At 47.2% G+C, this 21,106-nt stretch overlaps 1 protein-coding gene across 1 annotated transcript in view; it reads left to right on the forward strand.

Moving 5' to 3' along the window:
* CUNH16orf96 (chromosome unknown C16orf96 homolog) overlaps positions 1–21,106 on the forward strand; it is a 40,384-nt gene that overhangs the window by 9,110 nt on the left and 10,168 nt on the right. The window contains 12 exon segments of the mRNA XM_024759624.1: positions 2,775–2,879; positions 4,273–4,353; positions 4,563–4,649; positions 4,774–4,887; positions 4,947–5,150; positions 5,363–5,981; positions 8,500–8,585; positions 8,949–9,059; positions 13,085–13,159; positions 14,175–14,339; positions 19,345–19,463; positions 20,172–20,249. Of these exon segments, the coding sequence (XP_024615392.1) occupies positions 2,775–2,879; positions 4,273–4,353; positions 4,563–4,649; positions 4,774–4,887; positions 4,947–5,150; positions 5,363–5,981; positions 8,500–8,585; positions 8,949–9,059; positions 13,085–13,159; positions 14,175–14,339; positions 19,345–19,463; positions 20,172–20,249 (1,844 nt within the window).

Here is a 21,106-nt window from a genome sequence, read left to right on the forward strand (position 1 = left end):
AAAAAAAAAAAAAAAAAGAATTGGTATTAATTGTCCTTTAAATTTTTGATAAAAGTCATTGGTGAAGCCATCTGGGCTTGGGCCTTTTTTCACGTGTTGTTTTTGTTTTTGTTTTGCTAATTCAGTCATTTTACTTGTTTTAGGTCTATTCAGATTATTTTGTCTTGAGTCAGTCTTGGCAGTTTATGTCTTTCTAGGCATTTGTCCATTTCATCCACCTTATCTGATTTGTTGGCATACAACTGTTCATAGTATTCCTTTATAATTCTTTTTATTTCTGTAGGGTCAATAGCAATGTTCCCTCTTTGATTTCTCATTCTAGTAATTTGAGTCTTCTCTTTTTTTCTTGGTCAATCCAGCTAAAGGTTTGCTAATTTTGTTGATCTTTTCAAAGAACCAGCTTTTAGTTTCATTGATTTCCTCTATTATTTTTCTGTTCTTTATTTCAGTGGTCCCTAACCTTTTTGGCACCAGGGACTGGTTTCGTGGAAGACAGTTTTTCCACGAACCAGGGGGTGAGGTGGTTTCAGGATGATTCAAGAGCATTATATTTATCATGCACTTTATTTCTATTATTATTACATTGTAGTATATAATTAAATAACTGTACAACTCACCATAATGCTGACAGGAGGTGGAGCTCAGGTGGTAATGTGAGCAATGGGGAGCGGCTATAAATACAGATGAAGCTTGCTTGCTTGCCCGCTGCTCACCTCCTGCTGTCCGTGGACCAGGGGTTGGGGACCCCTGCTCTATTTCATTAGTTTCCACTCTAATCTTTATTGTTTCAGTTTTTCTACCTTCTTTAGTTTTATTTTGATCTGTCTTTTCCAGTGCCTTCAGGTAGAAGATTAGGCTATTGATTTGAGATCTTTCTTCTTTATTAATATTGTCACTTCCAGCTAAAATTTCTCTCTAAGCACTGCTTTAGCTGCATCCTGTAAGTTTTGGTGTGTTTGTGTTTTCATTTTAATTCATCTCAAAGTGTTTCTAATTTCCTTTGCAATTTCTTCTTTGACCCATTGGTTATTTAGGAGAATGTTGTTTAATTTCCATATATTTGTGAACTTCCAAAAGTTTCTTCTGTTATTGATTTTTTTTAAATAAATTTTATTTATTTATTTTTGGCTGCATTGGGTCTTCATTGCTGCCTGTGGGCTTTCTCTAGTTGCGGTGAGCAGGGGCTACTCTTTGTTGCCGTGCGTGGGCTTCTCATTGCGGTGGCTTCTCTTGTTGCAGAGCACGGGCTCTAGGAGCCCAGGCTTCAGTAGTTGTGGCTCGCAGGCTCTAGAGCACAGGCTCAGTAGTTGTGGCACACAGGCTTAGTTGCTCAGCGGCATGTGGGATCTTCCTGGACCAGGGCTCGAACCCTTGTCCCCTGCGTTAGCAAGCAGATTCTTAACCACTGTGCCACCAGGGAAGCCCCTGTTATTGATTTCTAATTTAACTCCATTGTGGTCGAGAATACACATTTTGTATGATTTCAGTCCTTTTTAAATTTATTGAGTCTTGTCTTATGGCCTAACATATGGTCTATCCGGTAGAATGTTCTATTGGGTTGGCCAAGAAGTTTGTTCAGTTTTTCCGTAACATCTTATGGAAAAACCCAAACGAACTTCTTGGCCAACCCAATATGTATATTCTGCCATTGTTGAGTGGAGTGTTCTATAGATGTCTGTTATATCCATTTGGTTTATAGTGATCTTCATATCTTCTGTTTCCTTGATGATCTTCTATCTAGTTGTTTTATCCATTATTGAAAATCGGGTATTGAAGTCTTCAACTATTTCTCCTTTAAGTTATTTCAGTTTTTGCTTCATTTAGTTTTGGGACTTCATTGCTAGGTGCATGTATGTTTATAATTATCATATCTTCCTGATGGATTGACCCTCTTATCATTATAAATGTACCTCTGTGTTTTAGTAACAATTTTTATCTTAAAGTCTATTTTGTCTGATATTAGTGTAGCCACTCTGCTTCTCTGTTGGTTACTGCTTGCATAGTATATCTTTTTCTATCCTTTTGTTTTCAGCCTATTTGTATCTTTGAATCTAATATGTGTCTCCTATAGACAGCATGAGGTTGGATCATGTTTTCTTATCTATTCTGCCAATCTCTGCCTTTTAACTGAAATTTCAGCCATTTACATTTAATGTAATTACAGAGAAGAAGGACTTCTGCCATTTCACTATTTGTTATTTTTGTTACCTGAATGCCTAACTATGCACTAGACCCTTTATATAAATTATCACAGTTTTTTCATACCCATTTAATTACTGAGGAGTCTAAAATCTGGGAAGATGCAGTAACAGCCCCAGTCATTGGTGGAGCTGAGCTATGAGACCAACATTGCACCCATCAGCTCTTGCCTTGAAGTTTCCTCCCTGCTCCTCTGGCTTCCCCCTTACCCTCCAAGGGCCAATCTGCACATGCGGCCAGAAGTACCCTTTAAAAACATAAATCCAATAAATTCCTTGTTGATCGTCCAGTGGCTCCTACCAAAGGGCATGAGATGCTTCATGATGAGTGACTCCTGCTTACTGAACACATTCAAACCGAGGGTTGCCTCCTTCCCACTTAGGCCACCTGAGAGCTCAGAGCACAATTCACTTCAGTGTCATTTTCTGGCCTCTGAATATGTTCTAGCCTAAGCCTTTGAAGAGCCCAAAAGACTTCTTGAACCATGGCCATCACCAGAGAGCTTCCACACTTTACTTGCCTTTTCCCCCAGCTGCACCTAACTTCACACTTTCCTTTCCTTTCTCCCTCTTCAGTCCATGGAGACCCTGCAGGATTTGCTCACTGACATTTATGCACTCAGGGTCACTGTTGAAACCCTCAGGAAGGATGTGGCCATGCTGAAGGACATGTTTGACAAGGTAGACCCTCCCCAGCATCCTTCATACTGGCCATGCTGCTTGGACATCTGGTGGTTGGGGTAACAGGGTAAATCCAAGAAGCCTGTTCTTAGTCAAAGAACACAGCTATGGGGGCAGGAGAAGGGGTCTGACATGGCTGAGCCACTTGGTCCATCCCACTGAACTCTGCAGCTTACACAATGATCCTCACCCTGCTGTGTTAAGACATCATTTGTAAGTGACAGAAACCTGGTTCATCCTGGCTTAGGCAAAAGAAGAGAATTTATTGTCTCATTTACTAAAAAGTCAGGAATGCCTTCAGTTACAGCCAGATCAAGATGTTCATACCACATACCAAGGTGCTCAACATCTCTCCCTCAGTGATGCTTTCCTCTGGGTTGGCTTCATTCTCACACAGGTACTCCCCAAGTCCTGGTAACTCCAGGCTTATAGTCCATCAACTTAGCAGAAAGAGAATACTTATTCCTTGTCTAGAAAACTTTGTTAACACTGAAAAGTGGAGTAAACCTAGCATAGGCATACATTCTAGCTCCCTCTGTAGCCACAAGAATATCAACCCAGACATGTTCTAACTCCTTACCGTGATGGGAAAGGATATGGAATCCCTGAAGTGTAAGGTCACAGCTGGTGAGAGCTGGGCTCCAAAGCCAGGCCTCAACACCCCAGGATGGTGTTATGGCTGAGGTTTTACAACTTGTCCCCAAATAACATGATTTATTGTATCATCCCTAATACACAGGTCAGTGTACGTATTTGATCATGATGGCAACTGTGAGAACTTCAGTCTTGGGCTGTGTAGCTCCCATCTGAGCAGAAAGGGCACTGCCAGGAAACTGTCATGAAACACTAAAACAGACAGTTGGCCAAATCTGTTTGGGAAACAATGCCTTCTCAGCTTACCTCTTGGAGATTCTTAAGGTACTTTGGCCCATTAAAGGCTCTGAAAAGTCCTTCAGTATAAAAACCCATTGAATGTTTTTTTGGGGTTTTTTTTGCGGTACGCGGGCCTCTCACTGTTGTGGCCTCTCCCGCTGCGGAGCACAGGCTCCGGACGCGCAGGCTCAGTGGCCATGGCTCACGGGCCCAGCCTCTCCGTGGCATGTGGGATCTTCCTGGACCGGGGCACGAACCCGCATCAGCTGCATCAGCAGGCGGACTCTCAACCACTGCGCCACCAGGGAAGCCCTGAATGTTTTTTAAGCCTAGCATTTCCCAAACTTATTTGCCCAGGGAACCCCCTCCCACTCAGTGGGAAACAGTTGTTTTGGAATCTGTTCTTCCTTCTCCATCTCTTAGTTACCTAGAGCTAAGGCTTTGCATTTGAGCTGGGGGAGAAGCAGGGCTGGAACCAGAACCTGCACCCACTGGCTCACAGGCTCGGCTCATTTGACAGATGCATCTGGAAAGAATAGGTGCTTTCTCTGAAGATTTGAAAGGGCAGAACTGGAAGATGAGTGCACTGCAGTGGGAAGTGGTGAGGGTCTGGGGCCCATCCTACCACGCCAGACCCCCGCCCTCCAGGCCCAGGGGTGCTGGGGGCAAGGAGGGGTAGGAGGAGAACACAATCTGGAAAGGCCCATTTATTTGCAAGTGTAGAGGGCAGCATGGAGGAGGGAGCCACTGAGGGTACCACACCCTCTGGGTTCATGACCCTTATTCCCAGTCTCCTTCCCACCCCCCCAGATTTCTCTCCAGAACAAGATAACCACCATGCCCAAAACTGAGGACATGGTGCTCTGGAGCAGCCTCCATGAGGCCATGTTCACCCCGGTAAGTGAAGGAGGAAGCGGAGAGGCAGCATCTGAGCATCGGGGAAGGCGGAGTGAGGAGTGGGCAGGGTGATCGCTGAGCTGGTCTGGAGCAGCCCTGGCCAGCCCAGCCCCCTCTTCCGCAGGGAACTGCTCCACAACTGCTGGATGATTCCAAGCGGTGGCAGATTGCGGAACATGTTGCAGAGATCAACCTTCCTCAGACGGCTGAGTACCACGAAGAAGTTAGCCACGGCCAGGTCGTGGAGGCCATCCAGCGCCCCAGTTCCTAGAGACCATCTGGCATTACCAAGTCCAGGGCAGCTACAGGAGGAGGAGTCTGCCCAAGCAGCTCTGCTTCCCAGGGCCCAGGGACCGGACCAGGCCCAAGTGCTCGAACCTGGGCCTGCGCCTGGACCTGGGCCTGCGTTTGGACCTGGGCCTGCGTTTGGACCTGGGCCTGCATTTGGACCTGGGCCTGCGTTTGGACCTGGGCCTGCCCCTGGACTGGGGCCTGCCCCAGGTCCTCAGCCCACACAATCAGGATCCTGGCCTATACCACCACGAGGCTGGCCTCCTCCCAGAGGCTTGCCCGGGACTAGCTTGGGCTATTTCCAGCCTGGCCTAGGCCTGTCGGGCTCCCTGTCTGCCCAGCTCCAGGGCTCTAGGACCCTACCCCCAGCCATGGAACTAGGCTCAGCTTAGCCTCATTTACTGCAGTCATGGTCTCGCCAGGGAGACACATCCAAGCTCTCAGCTCTCTCAGAAAAGGAGGAGGAATATTCCTCCGTGGAAGTAGGAGTCCCTCAGGATGGAGCCCCAAGGGCTGAGGCCTCCACGGAAGTACTCCCTAAGGGATCCCCGTCTGCGGTTCAGCAGATAAAATCCAATGCTGCCATTGCAGCTGCTGCCGCAGCCACCTTCACAGCTGCAGCAACATCGGCAGCCCAGGCAGCTAAAGCGGCTGCCAGGCTGGTCAGGGACACCCCGGCCACCAAATTGGCCACCATAGCAACAGCCGTGGCCGCATCCGGGCCCTTAGGGGTCCTTGCAGACATCCTGGGCACAGGGACCTCCCGCGGGGCCTTCACCAAGGATGGCGAGATGGAAGACTTGCAGGAGGTGGACTGCGAGGACATCCTCTTTCCTTCATTCTCTTCTGCCCGTGTCCCTCCCAACATGGCCCTGTCCCAGGCCATGCTGGCTGCCAAACAGGCCATGACCCCTGAAGACAAGTAGAAGGCCGTCAGGTATTCCATGAGCCACATAGCCCAGATGCCTATTAGACATGACTCCCTGAAAGAAGAGTTTGCCCAGGTGTCATCCAACCTGCATCAGCGTATGACTTATCTAGGTAGGCCCGGCCTGGCTTCTGGAAGGGTAACAAGGGCTCAGGCCCTCCCTGTGGCCTTTGAAAAGCACCTCCTCTCCTTCATTTAGCTGCCCCAACAAAATGTGCATTCAACCATTAACCATTCATTCCTTTGGCTTAAGCATTAGCCTCTTACTAGTCTATTATTTTACAATGAATGTACAGTGAGGTCTTATCTTAGGGAAGAACGGTGGTTAGGGTCTAAAGTTGGTGTTCAAGAAGGAAAATCAAGTCAAAATTACTCTTGGAAATTCCCTTTCAATAGCCCATAAAATAGTACTGCTGTACAGTATTTTGATAAGTCCAGATCAACCAGAGTGTCTAATAGCACTGAACAGACCCCAGATGAAGTGGTCAATTTGGGATTAGGAACAACAGCTGGGCAAACATATGTTTTCTTAAAGACCACAGTCAGGCTTCCCTGGTGGCGCAGTGGTTGAGAGTCCGCCTGCCGATGCAGGGGACATGGGTTCATGCCCCGGTCCGGGAAGATCCCACATGCCGTGGAGTGGCTGGGCCCGTGAGCCATGGCCGCTGAGCCTGCGCGTCCAGAGCCTGTGCTCCGCAACGGGAGAGGCCACAACAGTCAGAGGCCCGTATACCACAAAAAAAAACCAAAAAAACCACAGTCATGTTCTAGGTGGCAGTAGGACCAATAGACTTATGATCCCAGTTCATGCCCATGATGGGCATATGTTCACTGTGGGGAGTGGAGAGGAGAATGGCCTACCCTAGTGGTTCTCAACCTTAAGCTCACCTCAGCATCCCTGGGGCACTCGGTAAGGCACAGGCTGCTGGGCCCGACCCCAGATCTGACCTGTTGGTGTGAGTGGGGCCCTAGAATTTCTCTTTCTAACCCATTCTGGGGGATGCTGCTTATGCTGCTGTTGGCTCAGGGAACCCACTTTCAGATCCACTGTCCTCCCCTCTTTGAATCATTATCTTGCTTTTTCGCTCTCTGCCAGGTGTAATAGTTGAATTAGCCTAAGTCAAATCCATACATGGTGCCACCCCTGATGGGCAGTGCCATTCCACAGATCTTGAAAAAGAACTTCGAGCAGCTAAAAAGAACCACACCGATCTCTGTGAATTCTGGGGCACAGCTTAGGTCATGATAGTCATGAATTTAAATATAAAACATAAAGCCATAATAGCCCAAACTCTACTTCTGACTAGTTGCCATTTTTGTTAAGAAAACTAAAAATAGGTTGTGAATGTGTCTTGGCTGCAGTGTTTCCTACCCTCCTAGCTGTGTCATGTACATCACTTTTTGGCCTCTCATCCAAAACTGGATATAGGGCACTTTTTTTTTTCACCCCTCTCCTTTTATGTTAAATCCCCCTTTGCATCTTGTTATGAGATAATACATTTCATAAACTCTCACAAGTAAATACTCCATAGTTTTTCTCAGGACCATTTCTGGGAGGGCAATAAATTCCAGAGAGGTTTCCCTAATAGGATAACCACGAGGCTGTCAAACATCTGAAATAGGGCAAGTTCAAGTTCCCATATGGTCCAAGCACAAAGTGCACACCAGATATTGAGGGCTTAATATGAAAACAAGAATGTGAAATATCTCGTTAATCATTTTGTTGATCACATATTAAAATGATGCTTTTTTTTTTTTGGCTGAGCAGCTTGTGGGATCTTAGTTCCCTGACCAGGGATTGAACCCGGGCCCTCGTCAGTGAAAACGTGGAGTCCCAACCACTGGACTGCCAGGGAATTCCCAAAATGATGCTATTTTGGATTATATTGGGTTATGGACTTCCCTGGCGGTCCAGTGGTTGACTCCAAGCTCCCAATGCAGGGGGCACGGGTTCAGTCCCTGGTTGGGGAACTAAGATACTGCATGCCCCACAGTGTGGCCCCCCCCAAAACCCACATGGATTATATTGGGTTAAACAAAATATTTTCTTAAAATTAATTTCACCTGGGACTTCCCTGGCGGTCCAGTGGTTGACTCCAAGCTCCCAATGCAGGGGGCACGGGTTCAGTCCCTGGTTGGGGAACTAAGATACTGCATGCCCCACAGTGTGGCCCCCCCCAAAACCCACATGGATTATATTGGGTTAAACAAAATATTTTCTTAAAATTAATTTCACCTGGGACTTCCCTGGTGGTCCAGTGGTTAAGACTTCACCTTCCAATGCAGGGGGTGTGGGTTTGATCCCTGATCAGGGAGCTAAGCTCCCAACTGCCTCGGGGTCAAAAAACCAAAACATAAAACAGAGGCTATATTGTAACAAATTCAATAAAGACTTTAAAAATGGTCCACATCAAAAAAAAATCTTTAAAAAAATTAATTTCACCTGCTTATTTTTAGATTTTTTTTTTTAATTTTCACAAGAAAATTTTAGATGATCTCAAAGGTCCCCAAGCTCACAGCATCTCTTTGTTGGAAAGCACTGCCTTAAATATAACAGAAACAGGTGGAACTCTAGATGAAGCATCTTCCCCCATCCCTGCCCCCAACAGCCACCCCCTCCTTTGCTTTCAGCTAATATGGGAGCCTCTTTCAAGCTTGGGACAACGGCGGACGTATTGCAAGAAAAGATTGGCAGCCTCCAGAAATCCAGGATGAGGGTCAGTGTCCCGGGCAGAAAAGGCATTTGAGAAGACGATGGCTTGAGGTGATGGCAGACTCCATGGCCAGAGCCAGGTGGAGGCCCTGCCCTCCTGGATGCAGCGTTTGTCCTGGAGCTGAAAGGAGCCCTGGGGAGGGAGTGGGGCCCAGAAGGGAGGTGCAGCCCCACGGAAGCAGGTCTGCCCCGGCTGGTGCAAGGCTCCCAGTGGTGGGCGGCCACATGGTTCCCTCTGACAAGTGTCTAAAGTGGCAGTTGGCTGGCAGGCTGGGGATGCCCTGGTCTGGTACTCTCTTGAAGTCCCTTCCCAGCCATGGCGACCTCAGAAGCAGAGGCCTCTTGTGTCTATGTCTCCCCCTTGTAGGAGGAGGAACTTGAGAGAATTTGGGGCCACCAGATAGAGATGATAAAGGACCACCACCTCGTGCTGGACAGGGCAGTGGACAAGCTCCAGATTCGCCTGGATGAGTTTAAGGTTCGGAGGTCTGGAAGGGCCCAGAGGAGGGAGGATTCCTCGTTGGGACATTCAGATTCTCCCCAAAAATTTCACAGACACCCTGAAGGCAGGGGAACCAGGGACACTTTCCTGGCATTTTACTGTGTGTAAGTTATACTTCCATGAAAAGCAAACAAATCCCGCCACCTGCACCCCCAACACATAAACAAGAGGGCCTGAACAGGATCTGTCTCGTTCACCGCTTGGGTCACCCACGCCAGAAGGGTGCCTGGCACAAAGTGAAGGCTCAGAATGTGCTGAATAAATCGGTGAGTGGATAAGAGGATTTCTTGGGCCAGCTGTTCATGTTCATAACCTTTCCCCTAAACTGGCTTGTTCCCGAGTTCTCACACCATGGGGCCTGTCCGGAACAGCAGAGTCTGACATGAGAAATGTGAGGACGATGCAGAGCACCTCCCAGGGGTCATTCAACCAGACACCTTCTCCCTTGGGCTCACTGAGCTGGCCTGATGACCCTGCCCTGATGACCTCGGGACCAGTCCCATCTGTGCCTTGTCCCAGAGGCATCCCAGACCCTTGGGGAAAGGATCAAAGTTATTCCCAGTGGGAGGAGATGACCCCAGGGTATAAAGAGACAAAATCCCAAACAGATCCACCTGAGGTGATTTCCATAGAGGGCTTCTGATTCCAAGTCAGGGGGCTGTTGGTGGGATGCACTAGGGTGTGGGGAGCGAAAGGGGAGGGCACAGCTCCCTCTCCCAAGGCGGTCACACAGAGTGACCAGGCTAGCGTGCACAGGGCAACTTGGATGGGAGAGGAGTTCATTGAAGGTGAGCCGATGCCCAGCCCAAGTGGGGAAAGAAGGGAGTGCCTGGGCCGTGTGTGGGCTCCCAATACATGGTTTCAGGCCCAGACTTTTGTGAGCACCAGGATCAGGAACTACGTAGTCTCCTGCCAACTCTGCGCCCTCATTTAGCCACTGCTTTTCAGAGAGACTGGGATGCCGTGTCCTAGGGACCTATTGGTGTCCTTCCTGGTCGGAGACTGGGGCCAGTTCTTTCAGCACTTCTGATGTGTGTCCAGCACCATGTCCTGCCCTGCTCGGGGTGGCGGGGGTGGGCGTAGGATCTGCCTCCAAGGAGCTGTCACTCGTCACTCATTGAGAGAAAGTCAAGAGGAGTTTGGCCAAACAAACCAAATGGATCAAGTCAGCCTTTGTCCAGACTTCCTTCCTGCCTGTTGTGCCAGCAAGAACTAGTTGCTTATAAAAGTGAACCCTGGAAGGATCAGGAGCTGGGCTTTGTACCAGCACGCTTCATTAAATAGTTCTTAAATGAACATGGGCTGCAAGAGATCAGCAGCCTCATGGAGCCCTTCCAGTAGAGGAAGGAGAGAGGGCAGACACCTCTGCCCTGGTTCTGTCGCAACATCGGGACTAGAGAGGAAACACCGCTGTTACTGTGTTACCTGGGTGCCTGGGAGAAAATGTTCTGGACGTAACAGGTGGCACGAGAAATCCCCATTCATTCCCTGAGTCATTCAGCCAACGTCATTGAGCCTTCACTGTGTGCCAGGCGCCCTTCCAGGGCCCAGCGATACAGCAGTCAACAAGATGGACAGCACCAAAGCCCTTACGTGTTTTTTGCGGGGGAGCGGTAATATTTGTTTGCTTTCAATGAAAGTATGCTTTACGCACAGTAAAATGCCCAGGCCTGAAGTGTAAGAGCTAGATTAATTTTTGCCTCTTGGTACACCCATGTCAGCACCACCCAATCAAGATGGAAATGTTTCCATCACCTTAGAGTGCTCCTCTTGGAGTGTTTCCCACTAAGAACCCAGCAGGAAAATAAGTGAGGATAGAACTCTTTCTTACTGACCCAAATAATGTGAAAACATTATTTGCCCTTTGCAAGTGGACAGGTGTCTTTTATAAGCCAGAGGCTGCATTCCAAAGCCATTCTTGGAACAAACTATTATATCCAAGGCTCTGGCTTGGTGCAGGAGGGGACGGATAAGACAGCTGTTGTGTATCAAATGCCAACTCTCCTAGGAAAGTGCCATTTCTAGTCCCCTCAGCATCTTTGGGACAGGAGTGGTATTAATGCCACTTGAACTAGGAGGAAACAGATTCAGGCAGAGTAACCAGCCAGTTACGAGGCAGCCTGCTATTGTGGTTGGGTAGGCCTGGGTTTCAATCCCGATTCTGCCACTTAGTGGGTGTACCAGTTTCCTGCGGCTGCTGTAACAGATGACCACAAACTGGATGGCTTAAAACAAGACATGTACTCGTTCACAGTTCTGGAGGCTAAAAGCCCCAAATCAGGGTGCTGGCAGGGCCTTGCTCTGTCTGAAGCCTCTAGGGGAGGATCCTTCCTGGCCTCTCCCAGCTTCTGGTGGCTCCAGGTGTTCCTTGGCTTATAGACGCATCACTCCAATCTCTGCCTCCGTTGTCACGTGGCCTTCTTCTCTGTGTGTATATCTGTGTCTTCACGTGGCCTCCTCATCCATGTGGGCTGCCCTAATCCAGTATGACCTCATCTTAACTAATTACATCTGCAAAGATCTATTTCCAAATAAGACCATGTCCACAGGTTCTGGGCCGGCATGAATTCTGGGGAGGACATTAGTCAACCCAGTATGCAGGTTACTGTGGCAGTGGAAGTTAGAGGCTCCCGGCTCCTCTTTATTTCTAGATTTTAACTAGGAAGAGCCAAGTGGGGATCTAAGTGTTAATGTTGGGCCTGATGACTCCAAAAGGTCAGCTCCCTGCTAATGTGGTGTTGGAGGAAGCAGCCTGACACGAGGCTGAAGCAGGATCTCCCTTCCATTACCTCTGCCGTCCATCCTAGACCTTGAGACCCATCTGGGGCAAGGTGGATGCGAAGGAGCTTTGCATTAATTAGAATTAGGTTCATCTTGGGCCCTCCCTGGTGGTCCAGTGGGTAAAGACTCCACGCTCCCAATGCAGGGGAACTGGGTTCGATCCCTGGTCAGGGAACTAGATCCTGCATGCATGCTGCAACTAAGAACTGAGACCGCATGCCGCAACTGAGACCCTGCACAGCCAAAATAAATAAATATTAAAAAGAAAAGAATTAGGTTCATCTTTAAATAACATAAAACTCCCAAATAACTGACTTAAGGCATAAGTGTATCTCTCTTTTACATTCAAGAAACTCAGAGCTGGTATTGAACTCCATGGTGTGTCACTTCCATTCACAAGGTCACCACATGGTCCAAGACAGCTGCTGGCACTCCAGTCATTAACTCTGCTTCCAAGCCAGCAGTGAAGAGGACACTGACCCACTTCCATTTACACCTCAGTGGTCACATCAAGCTATATGAGAGGCTGCGAAACATAGTCATGATTCTGGTCTGCCAGATGCCAGCTAAAAGTTGGGGGTTCTGTTTCTGAGGGTAAAAGGGAGACCAGGTATGTAGGGAGAAGTAGAAGCCTGCTGCCAGCTTTGGAGGAGGAGTGACCCTACCCTCGGGACATGGCCCATTGGATGTGAGGCTCTTTCCAAGCACGTTAGCTGGCTGCTGCTGTCATAGGGAGGGCCCAATAAGTGGAGAGAGGGCAGAATTAATGCAGGGAGTTGTTTTTTCATGGAGTCATGGGGATGGGAAATAAGGTTTTCCCCTGACCCTGGGGCACAGCATGTGTGGCATATAAGTGCTTGGTGGATGAATTGACTCTCATTCTCACGGGGATCCCATTACAGATCAGAAGAGATGCACTTGTCTTAAACATCTAGGGACCCAAAGCATCAGCGTTTGTTTATGCTTTCCTTCCTCAGGTCTTCCTTCCTTTCCTGTGTAGCCACCTGTAGTTCTGTGAGGCCACCTCCAAGGGGACTTCTTGTGCCAAGTCCCACGTTCCTTCTCTTCTGATCTGGGCACCTGGAGCCCAAGCCTTCCAATGTGCCACCCGCCTGCTGTCCACCTGGCCCCATTGTCCCTTCCGAGGGTGGACCTGGGAGGTAGAGGCTATCCTCAGGACTTCTGAGGATAGCTGACATGCCCTCTGCTTCTGTTCTTAGGTTGTCCATTCTCAGATTAAAAACCTAGAAATGTACAAGGCAGACAAAAGTGCGATGGAGCAGGAGCTGAAAGAGGTGAGTGAGCAGAGATTCCTCTCCCTACCCCCTCCCCTATCCTGAGCCCAGCTTTCCCACCAGGATAATGGAATCATCCAGCCAAGACAAAGGCAGGCAGACTTCCGGAGTCTCCTTCCACCTTTATCATATAGAAATTTTGGGGGAAGTTCTCAAAAGTTGTTCCATCAAGTCCTTTTTTCAGTTAACTCAGGATTAGTGACAATTTTTTAAAATTGAAGTATAGTCGATTTACAATGTTATGTTAATTACTGTTGTACAGTAAAGTGATTCAGTTATACATATACATATACCTTCTTTTTTTAACATTGTTTTCCATTATAGTTTATCATAGGATAGTGAATATAGTTCTCTGTGCTATACAATAGGACCTTCTTGTTTATCCATCCTATATATAATAGTTACATCCCATTCCATCCATCCCCCAACCCCCTCCCCCTTCGCAACCACTAGTCTGTTCTCTATGTCCATGATTCTGTTTCTGTTTCATATATAGGTTCATTTGTGTCATATTTTAGATTCCACATATAAGTGATATCATATGGTATTTGTCTTTCTCTTTCTGACTTCACTTAGTATGATAATCTCTAGTTGCATCCATGTTGCTGCAAATGGCATTATTTTGTTCTTTTTAATGCTGAGTAATATTCCATTGTATATATGTACCACATCTTCTTTATCCATTCATCTGTTGATGGACATTTAGGTTGTTTCCATGTCTTGGCTATTGTGAGTAGTGCTGCTATGAACATAGAGTGCATGTATCTTTTTGAATTAGAGTTTGTGACAATTTATGTGAATTTAAAAACCATGCCCCAACTTCTCCATCACAGAAAACCTTTGCTTCAATCTAATGGTTGTGTTTGAGCCAACAGAGACCCCAAGGTTGAATTTAAGCCAAGGCTGGGTATCTAGGGTCCCAAACTAGAAAAACTGACCAAAGTGGTCTGATCTCCCCCACTCTTCCTGCTCCCACCCCAGCAGCCCTGCCTCCCTGAGTCCCATCTCTCTCTAGAAAGCCGACAGGCGCTCCCTGGCAGGCAAGGGAAGCCGGGCTGACCTGGACGCAGTGGCGATGGAGCTAAATGAGACAATTCAGGGCATGCTCTTCAGGGTTATGGCCAATGAGGATGACTGGAAGAAGACTATGGAGCAGCTGGACAAAGACCTACGCACCAAGGTGAGGACCCCTGTATTAGTCACCACCTTCTGCGTAACAAACTATCCTGAAATTTAGTCCCTTAAGACAGCAAACGTTCAGAGTTTCTGAGGGTTAAGAATTTGGGAACAGCTTAGCTGAGTAGCTCAGGGTCTCCCACGAGGCTGTAGTCAGGATGTCATCCAGGGCTGCTGTCATATGAAGGCTTGACTGGAGCTGGAAGAGCTGCTTCCAAGATGGCGCCTTCACATGGCTGTGGGCAAGACTCCTCACTTCCTTATCACACGGATCCTCCTTAGGGCTGCTTGACTGGCCTCACAACATGGCAGCCAGTGGGCCACCCAGAGCACATGGTCCAAGAGAGCAAGACAGAAGCTGCAACATCTTTGATGACTTAGCCACAGAAGTCACACTCCATCATTTCTGTAGTATCCTGTTGGTTACACAGGTCAGCCCTGTTCAGTGCGAGAGGGGACCATATGGGGGTGTGATTACCAAGAGGTATAGTTGTGGAGCATCTTGGAGGCTGACCACCATAACGCAAGCAAAGGGACATGGCGGGCAGAGGGGGTGTCCTGCTGGTCATTCGTTTATTCATCATTTAATGATCACCTGTGTTGAGCCAGACCCTGGGGAAATGTTGATAAGAAGTCATAGCCTTAATGTGTACCATCTAATAGAGAGACAGGAACAGTCAGGCCAGCCATTTCAGTGTTGTGTGGTTCCTGCAGCTGGGGTGGCTGGTGAGGACAAAAGAGCTTGGGTTTAGAATCAGGCAGCTCTGGGTCCGAGTTGCAGCCCCACCATGATTGGCAGTATGCCTTGAGTTATAGAACCTCTTCGAGCCTCAGTTTTCTCATCTGTAAAATGAGGATTTATTCACTCATCATCCACCTATTGGGTACCTCTGATGCTGGTTAGTGAGGATATGACGATAAGCAAAACAGATATGGAACACACTTGTCATAGAAATCATACAAATCAATGCAGGATTACAGCCGGGGTAACTCAGTTATCTACAGAACAACTGACCTGTTTTTCTTCCATAATTCAATGGCAGGGTGAAAAAAAGTAGGACAGAGACTGTTCTAGATTAAGAGAGTCTCAAGGGGCACAACAACCAAACGCAACACACGAGGAGACTTACTTTGTTTCCTGGTTCAGTTGCTCCAACTCTGAAAATGGGCTGGGAATTAGATCAACGTCAAGAATGACTGCTCATTATGTTAGATGGGATAATGGTATTGCAGGCATGTAATAAAATTAACTAAAATATTTGAGTGAAATGTTATGATTTCTGTAACTTTTAAAAAAAACACTCCATCAATTCCCTGGTGGTCCAGTGGTTAGGAGTCTGTGCTTCCACTGCAGGGGGCACGGGTTCGATCCCTGGTTGGGGAACTAAGATCCCACAAGCTGCATGGCATGGAAAAAAAAAAAGAAAAGAAAAAAAGGCAAATGTAGCAACATGTTAATAATGATTAAATCTACATGGTGGGTATATCAGGGTTCATGATTCTAGTCTTTTCTCCTCTCTATGTGTCTGAATTTTTTTCCTGATTGAAAGCTTTTTTGTTGTTTGTTGGTTGAAATGATCCTATCCTCATTGCTCTTCTTTTCTTTGTGTATTTTAATTGTGGTAAAATTCACATGACATAAAATTAACCATTAACTATTATAAAGTGACTAATGCTGTGGCATTTGTTACATTCACAGTGTTGTGTGGGCACCATTTCTATCTAGTTCCAGAGCATTTCCATCCCCCCAAAGGAAACCCCAGGTCCATCAAGCAGTCACTCCTCATTCCTCCCTCCCCCAGCCCCTGGCAACCACTAATCTACTCTCTGTCTCTGGATTACCCTATTTTGGACATTTCATGTAAATGAATCACAGTATGTGACCTTTTGTGTCTGGCTTCTTGCACTCAGCATCATGTTTTCAAGGTTTATTCATGTTGTAACATGAACCAGAACTTCTTTTCTTTTCTTTTCTTTTTTAAATTTTTTTGGCCACACTGCATGGCGTGTGGGATCTTAGTTCTCCAGTCAGGGATTGAACCTGTGCCCCCTGCATTGGAAGGCAGAGTCTTAACCACTGGACCACCAGGGAAGTCCCAGAACTTCATTTCTTTCTAGGCTGAATAATATTCCGTCAAATGGATAGACCACATTTTGTTTGTTTGTTCTCTGTTGATGGACACTTGGGTTATTTCCACCTTTTGAATAATGCTGTTATGAGCATTCACATACAAATTTCTGTTTGAACACCTGTTTTCAGCTACTTTGGGTAGATACCCAGGAGTGGAATTGCTGGGTCGTATGGTAATTCTGTGCTTAAGTTTTTGTGGGGGTGATATATAGTGATGTCTGCAATTAACTCCCAAATGGCTCAGAAAAAAACAAAAACACACATACATATGTATAGAAAAAGAAAACATGACAAAATGTTAAAAATTGGTGAATTTCAGTGGATATAGGAGTGTCCTTTGGACTATTCTTGCAACTTTTCTGTAGGTTTAAAAGCTTTTGAGGGAGGGCTTCCCTGGAGGCGCAGTAGTTAAGAATCCACCTGCCAATGCAGGGGACACGGGTTTGATCCCTGGTCCAGGAAGATCCCATGTGCCGCGGAGCAACTAAGCCCGTGTGCCACAACTACTGAGCCTGCACTCTAGAGCCCGCGAGCCACAGCTACTGAAGCCTGTGTGGCTAGAGCCCGTGCTCCACAACAGGAGAAGCCACCGCAATGAGAGGCCCGCGCACCACAACGAAGAGTAGCCCCCGCTTGCCACAACTAGAGAAAGCCCGTGTGCAGCAACGAAGACCCAATGCAGCCAAAAATAGATAAATAAAATAAATAAATTAAAAAAAAAGTTTTTGAGGGACTTCCCTGGTGGTCCACTGGTTAAGAATCCGCCTTCCAATGCAGGGGACGCAAGTGCAATCCCTGGTCTGGGAACTAAGGTCCCACATGCCGCGGGGCAACTAAGCCTGTGTGCCACAAATACTGAGCCTGCATGCCACAACTAGAGAGCTCACGTGCTGCAGCTACAGAGCCCGTGTGCTCTGGAGCCCATATGCCACAACTACAGAGAAGTCCGCATGCCACAACGAAGAGCCCATGCCCTGCAACAAAAGATCCCTCATGCTGCAACTAAGACCCAACGCAGCCAAAACTAAATAATTTTTTTTAAGTTTTTGAGTTTTTTTAAGTTTAGAATGTTGGGGAAAAGAATCTTCTTGGTATGCCATGCGCTTCCTGTAGTGTTTGATTAGCAGGTAAGTCGATGCTGGCAGGTGGTCCCTTCCGGAGTGAAGATTCGTCAGGGCCCAGCGGTGCTAGCCCAGCTGATACCACCAGTGTAAACGTATATTCTCCCCTTATAAGCAGCAAGTAATTTGGGGGTGACTCTCTGTCACTCTGGGAATGGCCATTGCCTCGTTGGCCATTCTCCTGGTATTGATAGTTTCCTCCTAAGTTGAGGATTGTTGCCTGAACCCATTATTTCATTAAGGGTTACAAAATGGTGATTTTTCTAATCCTAGCATTGCTTCTATATCAGCTAGAAATCTGTAAAGAAGAGCTTTCCCTCATCAACTTGAGCTGATAACCCTGAAATAGGGTTCTTGCAGGAAAGACAGATAATGGTGAATTATTTCCTTTAATTACCGGTTTTCAGGGTAAAATATTGGTGCGGTAGCCACCTCCGATACATGGCGGCAAATGAGGGTTTCTATTTTTTTTCTTTTTTGTGGGTGTCACTATGAATCATGAGTTTTTAAATATTCACTTTGTTCAATCAGTTAAGTTACTGTTTTGTCGCTCACATGGTCTCATCTTAGGCTTGCAAGCTGGCCCCTGAGCCCCTTGACGTGACCCTCTGTCTTGGATAGCTGTCCTGCTTTCTTATGACAAGATGTTCCAGGCTCATCTTCTACATTCCCTTCCTCAGACCTGAATCAGCCATTTCTCTGTGGAGTCTTGGTGCCTTTGGGGGGAATGGTGTTTAGGTACCAAAATCTGGGCACTGGAAGGAACACTTTAAAAATTCAAAATTCCCGCCATGGAAAAGAGTCTGACAGTTTCTTAAAAGTTAGGCATAGAGTCGCCATACAACCCAGCACTCCCACTCCTAGGTAGATACCCAAGAGAAATGAAAACAGCCCACAAAAAAAAACTTGCACACCAATGTTCACAGCAGCATTTTCTACAATAGCTAAAAGGTGGAAACAACCCAAATGTCCATCAACAGATGAATGGATAAACACAATGTGGTATATCCATATAATGAACATTATTCAGCCATAAAAAGGAATGAAGTACAGCTACACACTACAACATGGATGAACCTTGAAAACATGATGCTGAATGAAAGAACCCAGACACAGAAGGACACAGATTGTGTGGTTCTGTTTATCTGGAGTGTCCAGAATAGACATATAGACAAATCCATAGAGACAGAAAGACAAATAGGCAAATCCATAGAGACAGAAAGTAGATTAGTGGTTGCCTACGCCTGGGGGTTTGGGATGAAAAGAGAAAGGTGACTGCTAAGGGGTATGAGATTTCTTTTGTGATGATGAAAACATTTTAAAACTTATTGTGGTGATGGTTGCACAGCTCTGTGAATGTACTAAAAGCCACTGAATATACACTTTACACTCATTAAATAGGTGTTGAATGCGTGAAGGTCAGGTGTCTTGGAACCATCAGGAGAATGTTTCTCGGGCCTGCACTCAGAATAGCAGTGGGGTTGGTTTGTCTTTTGGAGGCAGTAACTGATGGTGTTTCCTTGCCTTGGCTGCTGGGAAGCTCACTTTGCAGCTCCCCTCCAGGAAGAGCATGCATTACGGGTCTGAGCCTTAACCCAAGCGTTGTCATTTTCCCTTTCCTTCACCACTTCACTTATCTTGATTAATCTTGTTACAGTCTACATAACTTTTCAAGTTGCTGCAAATCCTTTTCTGGAGCAAGGCAGAGTGTGAATTAATTGACTAAAGTCTCTTTTCTTCCCTTTGGCTGTTCACAGCTGGTTCCCAGTGATTTGGACGATCTGAAGAAAGACATGGATGAGGTCTGGAAAGTAGTCAGGAAGCTGCTGATTGAAGGCTTCTGGTTTGACCCCGACAGTGCTGCCGGCTTTAGGAAGTGAGCCTCTCCCGGATAGGGGTGCAGCTCCCAGAGGCTAGGAGTCTCTCTTTCCAGAGAGGAAACAAGAGGGGTATCCCAGTGGATTCTGAACTCTGGGAGGAAGGATTTCAGACCTGTGGACCCAGAGAGAGGGGGCGGGGCTTCCCAGCTGCTGGGTTGGACGATGGGGCTGCGAGCACCCAGGGGCTCAGAGGTGGGCAGGCCTGCCCTTGAGTGCAGAGGGGGCTCCAGGTGCTCATGTGAAGAAACCTAGGCTCAGAGAGGGAAGGGGCTCCCCAGAGGGAACCTGGGCAGATCTGGGACTAGAGCCAGGCCCCCACCCCCTCCAGACAGAGCCCCAGGCAGAGGGACTTGATGTTCCTGGGGGGGTTCCTGTCCTCAGATCACCCCTCATGCTCCCAAATGTCCACTGTGAAGAGTAGCTTTCCCTGGTTTTAAAGACCTCCTTTGTGTTTGGGGCAAGGAGAGAAACTAAACACGCTTTTACGCCTGCTGCTGCCCCAAGTGGCCGCACGTGGGGGTCAGCAGGGGCCAGTAGAGCTGAGCTGAGCGCAGGGGCTGGGCCAGTGGGTGTAGGATGTGGGGGAAGCCCTGGCCCTGAGGCACAGATGGACCTGCAGCCTCCGCCCAAGCACTGCCTGGGGCAGGCGTGGCCTTGTAGGGCCTGGCTTGGCGCAGCAGCTGACGGAGCTGGGTGTCTTCCAGGAAATTGTTTGAGCAGGTGAAATGTATCTCCGGCCACCGGCCCATGAAGATGATGACCAGCTGGGGATCATCTGTGACGTGTACATCCGTGTACACCGTTCTGTGACGTGTACATCCGTGTACACCGTTCTATACACATCATTTCATTAGCCTCCGACCTGGGCAAGGTGCTAGCATCCCTCCCTTCACCAGCCCTGTCTGGTGCCTGCTGTGTCCAGGGGCAGGGTCAACTCCAAAAGGAAAAGGATGAAAGGAAACTCTGGGGAAAAGCTGAACTTTGTGGGACTTCCTTGCACTTATTTTTATAGTCTAATACTTTTGTTTATTTATCAAGGTGAAATTCACTTATAAGATCAACCATTTTAAAGTGAACAGTTCAGTGAGATTTAGTGCACATTCGCCTCTAATTCAAAAATATTTCCAAAAAAAAAAAAAAATATATTTCCATCTCCCCCAGGAAATCCTGACCCATCAGCACTTACTCCCATTCCCCTCCCCCAGCCCCTGACAACCACCAATCTACTCACTCTCTCTACGGATCGGCCTGTTCTAGACGTTTCGTATAAATGGAATCATACAATATGTGGCTCTGTGTGTCTGGCTTCTTTCACTGAGCATGATGTTTTCAAGGTTCATTTGCATTGTAGCCTGTGTCAGTGATTCATTCCATTTTATGGCTGAATAATATCCCACTGTGTGGACACACCTAGGATCTTGCAGTGCCCATGGCCTCTGCGCTGCTAGGCTGTTCCTGGTGACCCGTGAAGCTCACCACCCCACACCTGGCCATGTTGGGAGATACAGCCAGAATTTTTCTTTCAAAATCGCAGCATTATTTATAATATTTTTATTGAAGTGTAGTTGATTTACAATGTTGTGTTAGTTTCAGGTGTACAGCAAAGTGATTCAGATATATATATATATATATATATATA

Source organism: Neophocaena asiaeorientalis, unplaced genomic scaffold, assembly GCF_003031525.2.
Source record: "Neophocaena asiaeorientalis asiaeorientalis breed wild unplaced genomic scaffold, Neophocaena_asiaeorientalis_V1.1 scaffold254, whole genome shotgun sequence".
Classification (NCBI taxonomy): domain Eukaryota; kingdom Metazoa; phylum Chordata; class Mammalia; order Artiodactyla; family Phocoenidae; genus Neophocaena; species Neophocaena asiaeorientalis.